A 17,831-nucleotide genomic window follows, 5' to 3' on the forward strand; every position below is an offset into this window, starting at 1 on the left:
ACAGTGACAGAAGGGTTGGGACAGACAGGGAGAGGTGACAAATAATAAAAAAAACAGCTTAAGGCATTAGCTGTTCTCTTTCTCTCTCTCACGCATACAGTTTACTGTGAGAGGTCACATCGAACACTGGCAGTCAGTGTTGGAAAATGTCTCCGGAATAACCTGAAGCTGTGGAAAAAATCCTAGAATTAATTTTTTTAAATAACTAATTAAACTGTTTATCCATTCTTGTCCTGTCTTTCGGAAATAAAATCAAAGTTTCAGAGTGCAGAAACAATCTGGTATTTTACAGCACAATGTGTTTACACGAGGGAGAGGGGAGGAGGGGGAAAGAGCGAGAAGATTGAAGAAATGTGCCTCAAAAGGAATTCACTTTGGCAGAAATACAGGAATACAACTCAGCTAGTAACTACACACACACACACACACACACACACACACACACACACACACACACACACACACGGACATTTGAGCACATCAACAGACAAAGTGCACGTTTTAAGCCACAAAGAATAAGCCAGTTACATCATTAAATTACTTAAGACACTTTTAATCGTTCTTGTGTAGCAAACAGAATGACTATGTGCATTATTCTGTATACATAGAGCAAAAAAAACAAAATATTGTCTCCATTCAAATACATTAAAATAATCAACCGTAAAAATTCACATAGAAAACAATCTCTTTAAAAAAAATTAATGAACAAAAGGAATGACTCAAATTAGAAAACAAAATGTTCCAGTGATAATCTGATTTCCTTTTTAAAATCTTTTTCTCCCTATTGTTGAGTATCATGTATCTGGTACACACAGTCACCTGGCACTGTCCACCTGAGGAGACGAGCAGAGTGATAAAACAGCAGTTGTGGTTTAACAGCTACGACACATTCAGTGCTTGAGAGCAGGCGCAACAGTGTGTAGGATTTTTTACCTGATTATTCTGTTACTGGATTAAATTATTAAACTAATTTCTTTTTACCACGTCCAGAGATAGTCAATTGTTTACAGAAGATGTCATTAATAAGCTGGTGTTGTTGAGAAAATATACATTTCTTTAATTCCTGCAATGCTTAACGTTGGAAGCTACATAGATTTTCCTCACTCACAGGCAAAATAACACACTAATCTTGAATCAGTGGGTCTATTGAGACAATAAGAGTCTAGCTAGTAGTTTTTGCATCCTGAGGCTGGCTGGGTTTCAGGGCTGGAGTACACACACTACAGTATTGTATTTGCATAGTTATAAATATTGCATGGAGCAGCTGACATCACCTCTCAGGATTCCTGTCAGATATTAAACCACAACATCATGGCAACATGTATGCTGATGGCTACTGAATACAAGTAAGAGCAAGGCCAGACATTCAGAAACTACTGCTGCAGTTCAGTGGGAGGGAAAGTGGGTGAACACCACACACACACGCACACGCACACGCACACGCACACACACACACACACACACACACACACACACACACACACACACACACACACACACACACACATGCACGCACACACACGTACTTGTCTCAGCAGTTTTTGGGCAGTTTTCCAGTGTGCTATATCCTCAGCAGAAAGACCACAAAGCTGTTTATGAAACCTAGGATTTATGACAGCATGGTCGGTACCGTACAGTAATTACAGATGGCAACACACACGCACGCACCCAAACCAAAATGCACAAACGCACACACACATGTAGGAAGTTGAGTGTGCACATAAAACTAAATTTAGGCCGCTTACTTCACACACTCTCTCACACACACAAACACAGAGGCATGTAAACTGCTCATGTATGGAAACACCCTTTCAAAAAGAAAGTTTTTTTGGTTTACTGACTGTGGAAGAACTTTCTCCTCCTATCTATCTCCATGTCCCTCTTGAGTTTATAGGAATGTTTGTGGATGTAAGCAAGTATTCTTTATATAGCTGTTGTGGGCACATGTGGTAGCGTAGACATGTTTGTGTAAATTATCTCCATATTTATGTGAAATCTAACTTAAGCATGCACACCAGTGAACTAAATCCCTTGTAATCCCTAAAATACAAAACACACTGAAACACCCAGGTGATGACTGCTGTTGGCCTGGTCCGCACACAGCAGCTCGGTGCAAACTGTGACTGGGAGTGAAATGAAAAGACTGGATTTGTATTGGTTGGCACTTGTTTCAATAACACAGAAAAAATGATTAACATGTACAAACAGTAACATACAGTATATCAGAAAAATACAAAGCAATATGTTTCATGGGTTTAAAAAAAAAAAAGTGAAAATGCGCAATGTGGTCTTGGCCTGGAACATCCAGAGAAAGCGCTGTAAAGCACCTGTAGGATGTGCCAAATTCCAGACAGTCCCAGTCTAAATTTGGGATTTGGAAATAACCGCAAAAAAAGGGGTGGATCCCTCCTGAGTAAGTCTTTGGAATCGCTCAAGATGCCGTTTGATGAATGACAGGCGAATCAAGTGAAACAGAAAAAATACATGAAGTGATATGTGCACGTGCTGGAGAAAGCAAACATTTATGACAGCGGCAAAGATCCAAAGGTTGATGAGGGACATCGAGGGGTTGCAGCTGAGGTGAGAGCCCCGCAATCATCCTCTGCACTCCCCGTCCTCTCAGAAGACACAGTCAATGCTTCCCTAAAAGATGGTAGGACAAGGGTTGGAGAAACACAGACTTTTTTTCTGTGAGCTAATCTCAGATTGATATTGGCCCCTGGAATGGCTATGAAATGCATCTGCGTTTGGATATTACTGACTCTGAGAGTAAAAAACTTACTGCCCTGGATGCCTAATTGGACCGAGTGGGAGCAGCGTCCAGTAACTCCTCTAACGACTCAGCTCCCTCTAGTTTAGGCTCGTCTGTCTCCTCTGCCTTCTTCTTCTTAGTGGGCAGTTTGCTGGATGAAGGCGTGTCCTCCTGCATCAGCTCTTTGGCCAGGATGTTGGTCACTGCATGACCAGCTCGTCGGTGATTGGCTGAGGAAGAGAGAGACACAGAGTGAGATAAACAAAGAAAGCGGCTGTAATGTTTATCATAACAAGTCCATGCAGATATGTCAGCGCATGCCATGAAGAGACATATCTGATGTTTGCACGAGACTCATGTAAAAATATGTCATTCTGCCAAACAATACATCAGCAGACAGAAACTTAAAGGGACATTTCAGCCCAAAATAAAACAATAAATGCATTTCCTCTTAACTGTGGTGCTATTTATTAATGTAGATTGTTTTGGTTTCTGCTGCAGACTGTTGGATATCTCGGCCATAAAGATGTCTGCCTTCTCTACTATATAATGGAACTAAATGGGACTCTGCTTGTGGAGCTCAAAGCGTAAAAAAATATATTTGAAGAATTCAACAGCAATGTCTCTTTCCAGAAATCATGATCCAGTTACCCAAGACCATCTACAGACCTTGTGTTTCTGTTTCATGAAGGAACTGTTTTTCCTTCTACTGAACTACAGCTGCCAACCGTATCACCGCGCAAGAGGAAGCGCGCGTGAGAGGCTCGCACTTGTGACAGCGCAAGACGTAAACATTAATGGCGTTCTCCTCGGTTGAGCCGTAACATCAGCAATCTTAGTGGTGCTAGGTGAGAAGTGATACTTGGCTAGTACCAAACAATATGGGAAAGAAAATCAGATGTAAAACCTTAAGGCAGATTGGTGCTGCAGCGATACTTTTGGCTCACTGGGAAGGCGACAAAACGGCCATCATAGCAACCGTCAGAGCAACTGAGGGAGCGACCGTTGGAGCTCCGGGGTTGGCTTTGTGGCTATTTCGCCTCCTGTCTAGAGATGAAACTTTCGACTCGGTGCTCTGTTCCCAGCCTTGGGGCTCTGTGACTACCTTTCTCGGCTTCAGGGCACTTTATGGCACTTCTGCCTGTTGTCAAAACCCGGCTTTTTCACCCACATTTTCTCTCAGGACAGATATTTGGCAAAAATACAGAGTTCGGTACCCAATCCCTCTGGTCTGTAGATTATCTTGAGTAACCGGGTCTTGGTTTCTGGGAAGAGATATGGCTGTTTAATTTTTCAAAGATTTTTTGTGTGTGTGGCTGGCCGACATATTTAACACTCTGCAACCCAAACAATACAGATTGATAAACAGCACTACAGGTAAGAGGGAATGATGCATTTTTGATTTAGGGCTGAACTGTTCCTTTAACATATTCACTGACTGAACACAGAGTCACAAATATGTGCCTCCAAGGACACCATAGACTTGTGCTTTGAATGATAAAACACAAAATGGACGCTCCCTTTATGTCCAACATGCACACACATGCATTACCATGACACACAAATGGCTTAATGGTGCGTCTGTGTGTGGATTACTGTAACATCTGGAGCTACTCACTGCTAATGTCAGATTAGACTCAACTTGATCTTGACGAAGAGGTAAGAGTGAGGAAAAGGGGAAAGTAAAACGAGGCATAAGAGACTTTAGAGGGAGAGGAAGTGATGGGATGGAGGAATGGTGAGTGAAGCAGCAGAAAGAAGGAGTGAGACACCATGAAGAGCAGAGTGATTCATGCTGTGGGAAGATTACAGGGGGAGGGATGAATGAAAATGAGATGAGCATGGGTGGAGAGATTGAGTAAGAGGAGGAAGGAGCTATAAAAAAATGATGGAAGGAAGTAGTAAAATAGATTGCAGACAAATAGTGGATGCAGTGAGGAAGGATAAGAGATGCAGAGGGACGCAGAGAGAAGCTGAGCGAGTGTGACAGATTGTGCCCCGAGGATGCTGTCGTTTTTATTCTTCTACCTGCTTACTCTGTTATTTCCTCCTCCCACACACACTCACACACCAGCAGCAACAGCCTTGCCTTTAACCCCCCCCCCCAATCCTTTACCACTCTTCATTCTCCTGTGTGGGAGGACAGCTGTGCGGCAGCGGCCATTTTGAATTATATAGGTCAGTGGGAGATTGTGTTTGTGTGTTTGTGTGTATGTGCGGAGCTCGGAGGCTCTGAATAAAAGGTTAACATCAGTACAGGACACATTAGTTATCATAAACTCACAAACACGGATGTAATGTGTTCCTGCTGCTACTGATGAGGAAAAAACAGATCAATCCGCTGTCATGATGCAAATCAGTAGCAACACACATGCAAATGAACCATGGTGACATAAACAACAAACCAGGACCTGACACATGGTTCTGAAGGAGGGAAAGAAACACACACACAAAAGCACGAGTTACCGAACAGGTTTCCAGAACTAGCTGTGATAATGACACAATTGAGTCTGTGGAGAAAGAGGAGAAGGAGGATTTGAAGATTTAGAGTCACAGTTGACTGGTGAGTCTCAGCTGGTCTGATCAGTGCAGACAGCTGGGGTGTCAAATCATCATTTCACACACTTTCCTTGGAGAGGCGCACAGATCACTCTTCATCTCTAACAAACACCAATACATGGGAACACTTTCTCTCTCTCTCTCTCTGCCAGCTCTCAAATATGTCCTCACATCTATTTTGGTCTCCTTGTCAAACCTCTCTCCTTTACTCAAAAACTTACTAATTAGAAATTATGCAAATGACCCAAAAACCGAGAGAAAGAGTGTGCGTTAGTGTGGGTGTTATTCTATGCGTACTGTGCCAAGTTCGTCCCAAAAGAAAAAAAATCAAACCCGTAGAGAAAAGCTCTTCAAAGGCTGTCAGCCCAGCTCCTCTCTCATCCTCCTCCACTCCCTCAGAGGGAGAAGACAGAGAGGAGGAAGAGAGGGCTATAAGAGTCAGGATCAGAGGGTTGTGTCACTGCAGGCAGCATGGGAAAAAAGATGAATTTAGACAGAAACCTGTAGATTAAAGTATCAAGAAGAAAATTCTCAGAAAAGATGTGCAAATTTTCACCACGTTTAAATTACTGCGCAAAAGTCTCGGGCCACCTTAAACTTTGTGATTTTAGAAAAGTTATAACAGTCATACATATTTATTTCTCAGTAGTCTCTTTACGAAAATATAACCACAACATACAGGAAATATATATACAGTATTAAATACAAATATTTGAGAGGAAAACAACTTCAACAGGATAAAGATGAAAGGATTCAGTGTAAACTCCTTTTCCGTTTAGCATGTCTTGAACTCTCTTGGAAAAACAATATAAGATTTACAATATTAATCTGCATTCAAGACATGTCCAAAGCTCAATAATGACTGTTTGAGCTGCCGTTTGTTATGGTTTTATTCCATGTTTCACACTTAGTATTGACTTCAGTCTGAGGAGGCCATTTTGTTCTGACTTTTTTGGTGTTTTAATGTACTGTACATGTTTTCTGTATTCTTTGTTGTATCTTTGTAAGAAAATAAGAAAATCTATGGTGGCTTCAGACTTTTGCACAGTACTCTATAGTAAAAATTCATGATCTGAAACCACTTCAGAAGCAAATACGTCACCTAACAGACAGGTTTCAATGAGCAAAGCAAGATAATTTCAAACAAAGCATATCTCAGACAAAATATGAAAAAAAAAAATGCATGAAGAATAAGGCTGGCGATGTTCTATATATTTCCTTTTGGCAACAAATCCCATGAAAAAACAAAATAAGCCACATGCAACTCCATCTCTCAAAAGTTCGCTCACGTCTAATTGTATTTGTTCCAACTACATATGTAAATCAGGTCAAGAGGAATATATGTTTTGATTTATAAAAGAGGAAAATAGTTTTCACTTCAGTTTTTAGTAAATGTGAAGGCTTTTGCACACTAAGTTTCCCATGTAAATTATCACAAGTTTAAAAATAAATTCAACCTCCTGTTGTGTCAAGCACACTGTTTACACACTGACTCCGAAACATTTGTCCGTCATTTAAGTTTTCATTGCAGGTTTGATTTCTGATTTTTGTCCGCATCCATCAAAAGGCTTTAGAGAGTTGTCGACCAAGAAGCAGTAAAGAAAATGTGGCATAAGTTGCAGACTTGCGACTTATCCCTAAATGAATGGCTTTCTAAAGCAGCTCCAGCAGCTAAGTTACCTTCCACTGGAAATGAAACTAAAAGTGAACTTAAGTGAAACAATCTTGTAACTTTCAGGTGAAACTAACACAACTAAGAAATAATCTCTCGCCATGTCCAGTCAGATTGTAAACAGTGGTTACATGTCTTATGTGGCTCTGGAAGGAGTCATGTAAAGCCTGAGAATAAAAAAAACTGATGATGAAATGTAGGGTGCAGATGTTGTAACGTGACCCACACCAGGGGCTAAAAGTCAGGATATCTCTGTCTCTGCTGCTTCAATTTTGACCACTTGTGGAATTGCAATACAAAAATCACTGGAGTACCTCTTTACCATGTGGCACTACAAACATAGGAAATTCTCAGCATGTGTATCCAGAAACTAGCTGCGATGTTGACTAAATGATCCATGCACTTGGCATGAAGCCTGGTGTGTGCAGCAGTAGGAAATGAGACATCGGTTCTCAAGACAACAAAGACCGTTTAGGGGTTTGTTTACTGGTGGGCGTGAGGTTGACTGAGTGTGTTTGCAAATGAAGGGGCGATAGGCTGCAGAAAGAGTGAAGTGAAAAGATCATCTGTAACAAATTACACTCCAGGAGACTAAATAATGACTGCCTGATGAGGGAAAGAAGGCTTTGTTGTATAGTGTGTGTGCTGATCGTGTGAGGGGAAATTACAGAAACGGGGAGAAGAGTGAGGAGAGAATTTGCAGCCATGCTGGTGAGGGGCAGTTTAAGATCAAAAGCTAAGCTTTGTTGAGGTTTACAGAGAATACCTACTACCTGCACGACAATTAATTAAGATAGATTCAGCATCGTGTGATGCCAACGGCAAGGAAGCAGCCATCTTTCCTCCCTTAGTTTATTGTCAGTGCAGCAGCTGCAGCAAAGCCACAGTCACGTGACAGCATGGTAACAGTGCCACGACTATCATGATGGTGTGTTTGCAGATGTAGGCTGAACCTCCATCAGCGTCTCCAGCTTAGCAGGGACTCATATCGCCCTCCTCAGGCCACACTGCATAACACACTGATGCTCTGCACTAGAGGACTGTGGGAAGAGTGACGTCATGTGGCACCACTATTAGCTTGTGTCTGTGGGTTAGTATTGATGTGCAGGCATGCCTTTTATGTCACCCACTGGGCGCAACTGGTGCCCATGTGTGGCCATGTGTGGCCATGTGTGGCTATGTGTATTGTCTCTGTGAGTGTTTAGTATGCATGTGACATCACCACCGTTTCAGTAATGACTTGATTGATGAGTGCTCTCCTATTGGTCTAATTTATCTCCTCCTGTGTGTGTGTGTTTGTGTGAACATCTGTGACATCACAGATCTCTACAGGAGTCTTTTTTTGTGTAGGAGCAGACTGTCTGCAGAGCCAGCGTGTGCCTCTATTGTTGCTATCCCCTTTATCTCCATCTCTCTGTTGTGATTGGTGCTTTGTCAACTAGTTGCTACTGGGATTGGTCGTTCTGGCAAGGGTCATGACCCAGCAGATGGGTCTACAGGGAGTGTTTCAACACGTCATTCCTCTACACACGAGTGCCCTTTAATTGTTTTAAACATATAAACACACATATTAGCCTAATGTAGCTGAGCTGACAAGTGTTTGTTCATACAAAAGGACGGACAGATCTTGAATTACTCTCTGAAACAGAGAGCCACGGTGTGATAGTGTTTGAAAAACAGTGCAAGGCTGTCTATCCTCTGGAACGCGACGTGTCTGTTTGGGTGCATGTATTGGTATGCAAACACATATGTGTTTCTTTGTATCGGCATGCAAACATCTGGTGTGTACGTTTTGTCTGTGTGTTTTTGAAGGGGGGAGGAGAGACAGACGGAGGGCAGACAGCTGAGGATACCCCATGTAGTCTGCTCATTCTATACAACCAGCACAGACACACACACACACACACACAGTGAGCTGAGGTACAGGTCAAAGGTGAGGTGGAGTATAGCCACCGCAGCCTCGTGGCTTTCCATTCAGTCACAATGCTGTGACACAAAAAGCATGACAACACAATCAATAGGCCCTTAGAAGTCCTTTGAGATAAAGTTAGTGATGTATGCAGTTGCCACAGCTGTGAGGAGAAGACAGAAAGAGGAGGGGAAGGGACAGACACACTCCACGTAATGAAGACCAAAACATGCACAATAGTGGTTACTAGCTCCAAATACAACAACAATAAAATAACAAATATGCTGTTTTATATCAGAATATGGTAGATATACACTCACAGCATCATAAAAATATGCTTTTAAAACCACATAAAACATCTATAACATATTTGAGCGTTAATACAAGTCTAACTCTTTTTAGGCAGAGAGTGCGAGTGCTATTAAACGTACTGTAATTAAGGTTATCATAAAAGTTGGGAGCAGTGTTTGGCATTTGACAATTTCAAATTTTGATGATATTATGTTTCAGCCTATCTCTGTTTACTGTATGATGTCACAGAAGCCAGCTACATGGCACTAACAAAAATCCCAGCAAGTGGTTACAAAATATGTCACATTATTAATGTTTAATGTAAAATTGTTACTTTTCAAGCTTTATCCACATGTTACACCTCTTATGTGAATGGAAGTTACTTGTAAATATATTTGAAAGAGGATGTGAATGTAAAAATAGTTCAGTGACCAGTATTTGTGGTAAAGTGACTCAAATTTGAAGTACAATTACCCCTATATGTTCTTAGATGAAACTTTAATTACTGTAAAGTGATCAACAGGCAATAGCTCAGATGTATGGGGATGAGACAGACGGTATCTTTGACATTCTTTGGTTGAAATCAGATGTTATTTGAACTTTTCCTACAGATTCATGTGAAGCTTCAACATAGATTTTATACCAAAAACTGCAGCAGGTAGATGCATAATAAGCACACTGTCCCTAAACTACAACAGTCTATTTTTTTACCTCTTATTTATTTAATGTTTCTATTTTGTGTTGCCTTATATAACAAATATACACTGTTGATACAATAGGCCACTCCACAAGGTTGTCCTCAAAAGTGTTTTTTTTTAAGTCATAGAAAAAAACAACTTATTATGAAACTTTATTTGCACAATTAAGTTTGCCCTGCAGACTGTTAAGCTTAAATCCTAGTTAGTAGGACTTATTTTTTCGTTGACCAGTGTTTCCGACATATAATTGCCCCACCTGTGACTCTTTTGAGTTTTTGCATGTTGTATGTATGGCTACTTAATGATGTTAGATATAGACTGGGTAACGCGACAAATAAATTGTCCTTTCGGACCAGTAAAGTTGTCTGAACTGAACTTTGTTGAACTATAAATACCTTGTGTGACAAAAAATAGATAAAGTCATAGAAACTTTGTAACTATGCCTCGGGCCAAGTGAGTCTTCACGCCCCCACTCTGCTGTGAAAGGATTACTGTGTCCTTGTTTAATAGCCCTCATTTGCTCCTGACCTCATCTGGACCAGCTGACTGTTACCAAACATATTTGATCGTTTCCTTAACAAACAGCAAATAAAAAAGCAAATTCTCACTCTTGAGACACTACGCATGTTGGTACAGACAGTGATGTGAAACGCCCTCTGATGAAACGTCTGGGTGCTCAGCTATACAGAGTAACTGATCAGTCGAAATGTTACAGGCTACAGTAGCTTCATGCATGAATTAGCATTTTATCAACCACTTTACCTGCACATACTACGTATATCTCAAATTGTATCTACAACTAAACGATGCTTTAAGGACCCCACCAAAATAGTCATGCAGCACCATCAGACCATCTACCAAAACAACAAACAGAGAAGCTTGTATTACAACAAATACACAGAGACTGTGTGACTTCATTTTCTGATCAGGACACATTTTCTCCACTAAATGTTTCAATAGCAAATGGGTGTTTGCTGCTATATTAATGTCCTGAATAGTGCTACAAAAAATTTAAGACAGCAAGTTTCTTCTACCAGATTAAACACACTGTGAAAGGTAACTAACTCCCTGTGTATTACATAAAGTACCAACTTCACTAGTGTTTTGACTGACATGTTAATAATTAGACACTTTTTCACATTTGGTGGAAATCTTTATGTACTGCTTATTATATTTAACATTAATACTACCAGATGTATTATCATCTCTTATGGGAAAACTTGACAGTTACATTATTCCTGATTAATACCTATAGCAACATTGAATGCAGACCTTTATAGTCTCAACATGTGTTGTTAATGTATTAATGTGATTCTCTTGGGATATTGTACAATTGAAACTCCTGTTTTTATGTTTGCCTTCATTGTGATGTTGTAATCCCTTGCTAAGAGAAACCATGACCCCTCCGCCACTTGTGTTTTTATAGATCATTCAAGCGCATGAACCTTTGTTTTGTGTTTGCAGACTCATTACGTGACATCTGATGGGTAACACCACAAGTTCAAATCAATTGTATTTTAACTTCATGGAAAAGTAATTACAATCAGATTAAATGAGCAACTGGCCTCAGGGCTGGTGACATATTACATCTCACCATCAGCAAGAGAGGGATGAGGAAACATCCAACCAAAATGATGCCACTTGATGACATCTAAAATTAAGTACTTTTTTCAAGAGCTGTGGTTATTTGATATTGTGTTGTGTTATCGTCAGTAGTGGAAAAAATATTATTTTACTTCAGTAAAAGTATTAATACCACAGTGTAGAAATACTCTGTATTAAGTTAAATGTCCAGCATTCGCACTCCTAATAATATCAGCATCAAATTATATTTCAAGTATCAAAGTAAAAGTACCCAGTGTGCAGTATGGCCCATTTAGAATAATATATATTATATTATTAGATCATTATTATTGATGCATTAAAGTGTTCATCACTTTAATGTAACAGTTGGTAAAAGTGGAGCTAATTTTAATTACTTTAAAGACCCCTGGGTTAATCGATAAAAATATATCCAAATTTATTAGTTGATTATATTTTGTCCTAATAATCTAAATCTGCAAAGTAACTTAAGTTATTAAATTAAATGTAGTGGAGTGAAAAGAACAATATTTGCTTCCAAAATGTAGTGGTGTTGAAGTATAAAATTACATAACATATAAATACTGCATTTAAGTTCTGTACTTGGGTAAATGTAATAGTTACATTCCAACTGTGATTATTTTATAACTGGCACAGAATACATTTAGTGAGGTGATTTTCCCTCAAATCTAAATCTCTCTATCCACATTTATTCTCTTTATGCAGCAAACTGTATAAATGTATAAAACATTACACATAGAGTAAAAGTAAAAGTACTTTTCATGCCTACATGAGCTGGAAAGAGGAGTTTTTGCTCATACAGGCTGTCTGTGGCCCCAGCAGTGCCAGATATCAGTAGAGCTAGAGTCAGGATGTGCCCCCTCCTACTTCAGCTCCACTAAATTAAGACCTCTGACTCAACCAACCAGTCAAAGACACACTCCTATTGTGTGTGGGCGAAGAACTTCCTGGGTGTATGAAGCAGATTAACTGGAAAGGAGTAGCCTTGTAAGCATGACGAAAATATAAACTAAAAAAGCAGAGATTGCCTAAAAACCACAGCAGGGCTTCACACCCTCCACATCAGCCATGGAAAACCCTGAACTTTGGCAAAAGAAAACAAAAATGACAAGAAGGAGGGAAAAGAGGAGACAGGGAGGAGGCACTGAGCAGAGATGTGATACATACAGACACTTATATTTTCCTTCTCTCTCCTACCACAGACAAGTGTGTGTGGGGACGAAGGCGCTCTCTCCCTTTTCTCTCTCTCCGACATGCATGTTAAGGTATTTCCTGTTAGGAGTGTGAGGTGGCCAAACTGTATTATGGGTGACTGACTGAGCCCTCAAGTGGGCCCCATTTTTCTCTCATACAGTGCTCCTTTCCCCCACTCCCTCCATTTCCTCCTTTTACTGTTGTCTCAGTCAGTTTAGTGGTGATGAGCCTGAGCTGTGTGTGATTAAAGAAAGTTTGCTGCACTTAGCCATTTTCTCAGTGTGACTTAGTGAACCACTGAGGACCGCTTGTTATAACGCTTTTTTTAATTACTATGGACAATTACAGCTAAAACGCTACATAAATGCATTTAGTAATTAAAATAAGACAGAAAGATAAAAGACAGAGACAGAAAGAGAGAAGTAAAAAAGAAGGAAAGTGCAGTCTGCCCTACAGCTCTGTGCTATTCCACTCTGGAACACCGCTTCACATCTGGCTTCTATTGAGGGAGGTATTGGGTTGCACACACTCTTCTCCCGCCTCTTATGTGTGAATACTCGACCCACACATGAGTGCATGTGAATAAACACACACACAGGCTCTCTCTCTCTCTCTCTCTCTCTCTCAGTTAAGGGGCAGTGGACACTTTCCCACTCACATAGCTACACACGAGTTTCCTAACACAAGATATCACGTTACAAAGTTACTATCCTAACAGCTCACACTGCCCCATTTTCATTTGTATGATTTTACCAGAACACACGATCCACAAAATGTGGTACATGTACAAGTTTAAAAACAGAAAAAATTTAGTTTCCATTTAGTTCACTTTAGGCTCCAATAAGTGAATGTAACTGGATTGGGCAGTGGGACACACAGCAGAATAAGTAGCTAACTAGATTACTGGCCTGAGCTTACATACTGAACAACCTGGCCTGAATGAAAGTCAATACATACTGGATTAATGCTCAGGAGTATGTCCTAATACACAGGACATGGACCTTTGGCTGGTCCAGTAATGACAGAAACAGTGCTTCTAGTTCTTTGTTCCAACATATAAATGGAAAAAGATTTTGAGTCAAATGATTCGGATACTTAAGATTTTCTAAGAGAATTTCTTGTACTCATTAACTGTGAGCTTGGCTTTCAAATGCTACCATAAATCATGGGAAAAAGGTGTTCACTAGATCTATAATGTTTTGTGTACTAACATTGAACCGTCACAGTACAAGGGTCACAGTCTGGTGCATGCAGCTGCACACAGAGTACACGTAATGTCGACATATCCACATAGTGTGGAACCAAAGTTCACAAGGGTGAGTTCTGCCCAAAAAGTTTAAGGCGCAGCCACTAGTTAGATGGGCTGTGGTTAGCACAAGTGGAATGGCCTATGAGTCAAACTATGACGAGCATAAATAAAACACTGGGGCTGGAAGACCCGACTGTGGATTTCTGGCAAGCTACAAAGGCAACAGAGAGAGTGTTGTGTATGAGACAAAAGCGGCATTTCGGTGTCACTTCACTGTTGTAGGGCCTGTGAATTGAGGCACAACAACCATACTAACACAAAGTCAGCGACATCAACAAGATGTGCCAATCAACTAAATGACAAGTTACCATACTGATGAAAACACATTTTAAAAGTCGTAAAAGTAAAGTTGTTCCAACATTTCTTTTTCATGTTATTTAAAAAGAATTTCAAAGTTAAAAGCTGAGCACAAACTTCCCCTCTTCAGTAGATGAATTTGAAAACATACACTGATGGTACGTGCATCATTCTGCACAGTGAGGGTCAAACTTCAAAGTTAAGTTACAATAAGCAATGCACATTTTTAGTGGAGGGTGACTCCAAAGTGCAAACAGACAAACTTTCAACTTTTCCTCCCTTAACATTTCCAAGTGGTATTATTGTTGGCGCTGCTGTCACAAAACAACTGGTTAACTTTCCGTTTTCCTCAGAGCCTAGCAACTACCAACAACACAGGACACACTGCATTTGCTTTCCACAGTTATTTCATTTGGTCAACCATTCAGCATTTCTGCTGCAACAGATAATGCCGGCAAAGAATTTAAATTGATGTCAGTGGAGATGGCTACCTGTAGCTGCAGAGGAAAACAAAAATACAATCCTCTTCCTGTTTTGGTTGTGCAATGGTTGATGCACTGTCTTTGCGCTACAAATTGAGCCTTCATTTTCCCTTCATATGCATCTCATTGTTAAAGCAAAGCTTATAGGGAACCAATCTTAACACTGATGTCATTCTTCTGTAGCCATTACACATTATGCAATCAACATTTACTTTGTAATGATAAGTTGAAGCAAAAAAAACAAGTCTACTTCCCATTACTTATATTTTGTTCATACTATAGCAAGTTGTCCAAGTATGTTTTGCATATCGCCCATTCACTCACTTCCTTAAACTTTCTACCCACACTCTGGTTTATATTAGCTCTACATTTTTATTCCACTTATATTTTCTTATTCCACAACCACACTCTCACCAGTAGTTCCTCTCTGAAGTATACTGGTGTCCACACCCATCCCTTGGCACCCACCCCCTTCTTTTGTTGTTGTGCCAACCATCAGTGGAATTGGCTTTGCCCCCCTGTAACCCTGGCCAGAGAATACAACCACAACCCACAGTCTCTGAGCCATGCAACAGACGGCACAGACACACAGGGAAAACAAACAAATCTGTTGTTGTGTATTGATAGAAACATAGAAACAGAGAGGAAGACGGAGATGGAATAAATGCATCTCATATGCTTCACGTGTTTCAGTAGAGTGCGAATACCTCAAAAGTGTGTGAGTGGAAACAGAAATCTGTAAATCAGGTTATACATGACACTTTGAAACATCTGCATGTTGAGTGAAGATTTACTACTCTGCTGCTGAATGAGTACCTGCTTGCCGTGGTCCTCTCTTCCTCCTGAAAGCAGCACCAGACTGCAGTGCCTCCAACAGGCCGTCCATGATACCAGTTTCATCACCCTCTGTAAACAACACAACATAACAATCAGCAATGCATCAACAAATGCTAAATTAACCCTTTTTAACCCGGAACATCAGATTTCTAGTGCTGCATTCAGATGGCTTCCACATGCATTTAAACCTTTGATATCTGTGTTAATTGGTTTGATTTCTTTTGAAACATGGCTAAAAAGACAATAAGCATCTTTGTAAGAGATGTTCCACAAGTTGCAAGAAATTAGGAAAATAAAAAAGAACTGAAAATTAGTTTTAAAAGAGACAAAGAAAAGTATTAGAAGATAATAAAATATCTAGAAATCAATATGTAAATATCATTTAATTCTTATTAACTATTTAATCTATTTTTTATTATTATTATCATTGCATGTAATGTTTGTCTTTTTTATATGGACCCTGAGTCTGGAATAAAGGACTGATTGATTTATATAATATAAATCAATCAGTTATTGTTATCATAATTATTATTATTGTGGTGTTTTTAACATGTTTTATTTATTTATTCTTTGCTACATTTTAGGCCATGTTCTTGTAGCTCTCAACTTGTTTCTACTACTGAGGTTTTTGAAAAAATCAAGACAATTTGTTCAGGTTTCAAAGGGTTAAATCAACACATAGAGTCACAATGTAACTTTTATTTACGTCACACATGCTTTTCTATTATCAAAGATGTGATTTTAAATCAGTACAACACTGAAATATACACCAATTTTCTTTTCCAGCAACAGGGGAGTAATTGATGGTTTTTCTAAACCCTATATCTATCCCTGTTTCTCTGACACACACCAACACACGTGGGCAGGGAGGTTATTTACCAGCCACGTGGCCACGTTGGCAAATTAGCTACATTAACCCAGAAAGGCAGTGACCTAGTTCAGATATGTCTCTGCTGGGGGCTACACACTGCACTTTCTGAGAGATAAGCTCTATTACACAAACACGGACCTTAATGAAAAGACACTCCCACTGAGACCAAATCTCCTCATAAACATCGAAATACTACATAATGAATAAGTAATTGTGTGTTGTAGTTAAAAAAGGTGCTGACAGGAAAGGAACCTTGCTTCTGTATATATCTACAGGTAAAGCTTGTATGGGTGGTCTTGCTGTTTGTGTTTTTGTTTACATCCACATTTACTGCACAGACTCAATGTCTGGTGGTCCTAAAATCAGGGATCAGGGGAGGGGGGGCCAGTGGGTGGGGGCTCCACGGCAATGCTCCTATGTGTACAACTGTGTGTGTTGTCATGATTGTTTTGTTGGGCAGGATTCAGTGGCACAGCTCAGAGCTTAGGCAGATGGTTTTAATTATTTCTTTTTGAACCTGAATGGAGTCTAAAAGGGGGGGGGGGTTAAAGGTTTATGTCGTCACCTCCCCAACCCCCAAACACACATAGCTTTGCTCTCTCACACACACACACACACAGACTATATCTAATCCTGCAGTAAGCCATGAAGCAGATGGCCTGTGGTCTTGCCTGTCACGTCAGAGAAAGTCTCTCTCACACACTCCACAGCTCACATACACCCCTCCACGTCCATGTCCTGGAATTGCACAGACGGATCAGAATGATGCCGACCGTGCTGTTCTCCTTCCGGGGAAACACATCTGGCACATTTCCACTCACACTAATCACATGCTTGGCTTGAACTACTGGTGGAAACACACAGACACACAAACCTATTTGTGAGTATGTACTGGAGGCAACAGAAGGACTAAACAATGACCCAGCTGTGTATAAAACGGGCTCATTGATGACAGAGTGAACTCCAAACTAAAATTAGAGTGTCCCAGGACCAGTACACTGTGTAGCATCATACATACAGCACTTTAGTGTTTTTGTGTGAGTGTGGCCGAGGGAAACACTATGTCATAAAGTCATATGAGAGTCTTTTTTTATCAAAGGGAGGCTTTACAGTGTATGGTTTGTTAGCAACAACTAATGGGGCTAATAACAGGGAAAACCCCGGGGTTCAATTGCTTGTTGATAATCATGTGCTTCTAGTAAATCACATGACTTTTCAGTAGAACACATATCTGTTTAGTGGTGTTATTATTGACAACCAATAGAAAATCAATATTGAAATGGGCTAAAAAACTGTGGTGGCAAAATCAGTATGACAATGACATGGAACGGGAGCAGCACAAGCACGCACACACACTC

The 17,831-nt window shown here is 40.2% G+C and overlaps 1 protein-coding gene across 1 annotated transcript in view; it reads right to left on the minus strand.

Moving 5' to 3' along the window:
• Nucleotides 1-537: 537 nt before the first annotated feature.
• The window catches only part of LOC121947924 (protein diaphanous homolog 1-like), a 116,888-nt gene continuing 99,594 nt past the window's right edge, over nt 538-17,831 (minus strand). Inside the window, 2 exon segments of the mRNA XM_042493120.1 lie at nt 538-2,982; nt 15,582-15,671. Coding sequence (XP_042349054.1) covers nt 2,795-2,982; nt 15,582-15,671 — 278 coding nt within the window. The 3' untranslated portion in view covers nt 538-2,794.

This window comes from Plectropomus leopardus, chromosome 9 (genome assembly GCF_008729295.1).
Source record: "Plectropomus leopardus isolate mb chromosome 9, YSFRI_Pleo_2.0, whole genome shotgun sequence".
In the NCBI taxonomy this organism is placed as follows: Eukaryota; Metazoa; Chordata; class Actinopteri; order Perciformes; family Serranidae; genus Plectropomus; species Plectropomus leopardus.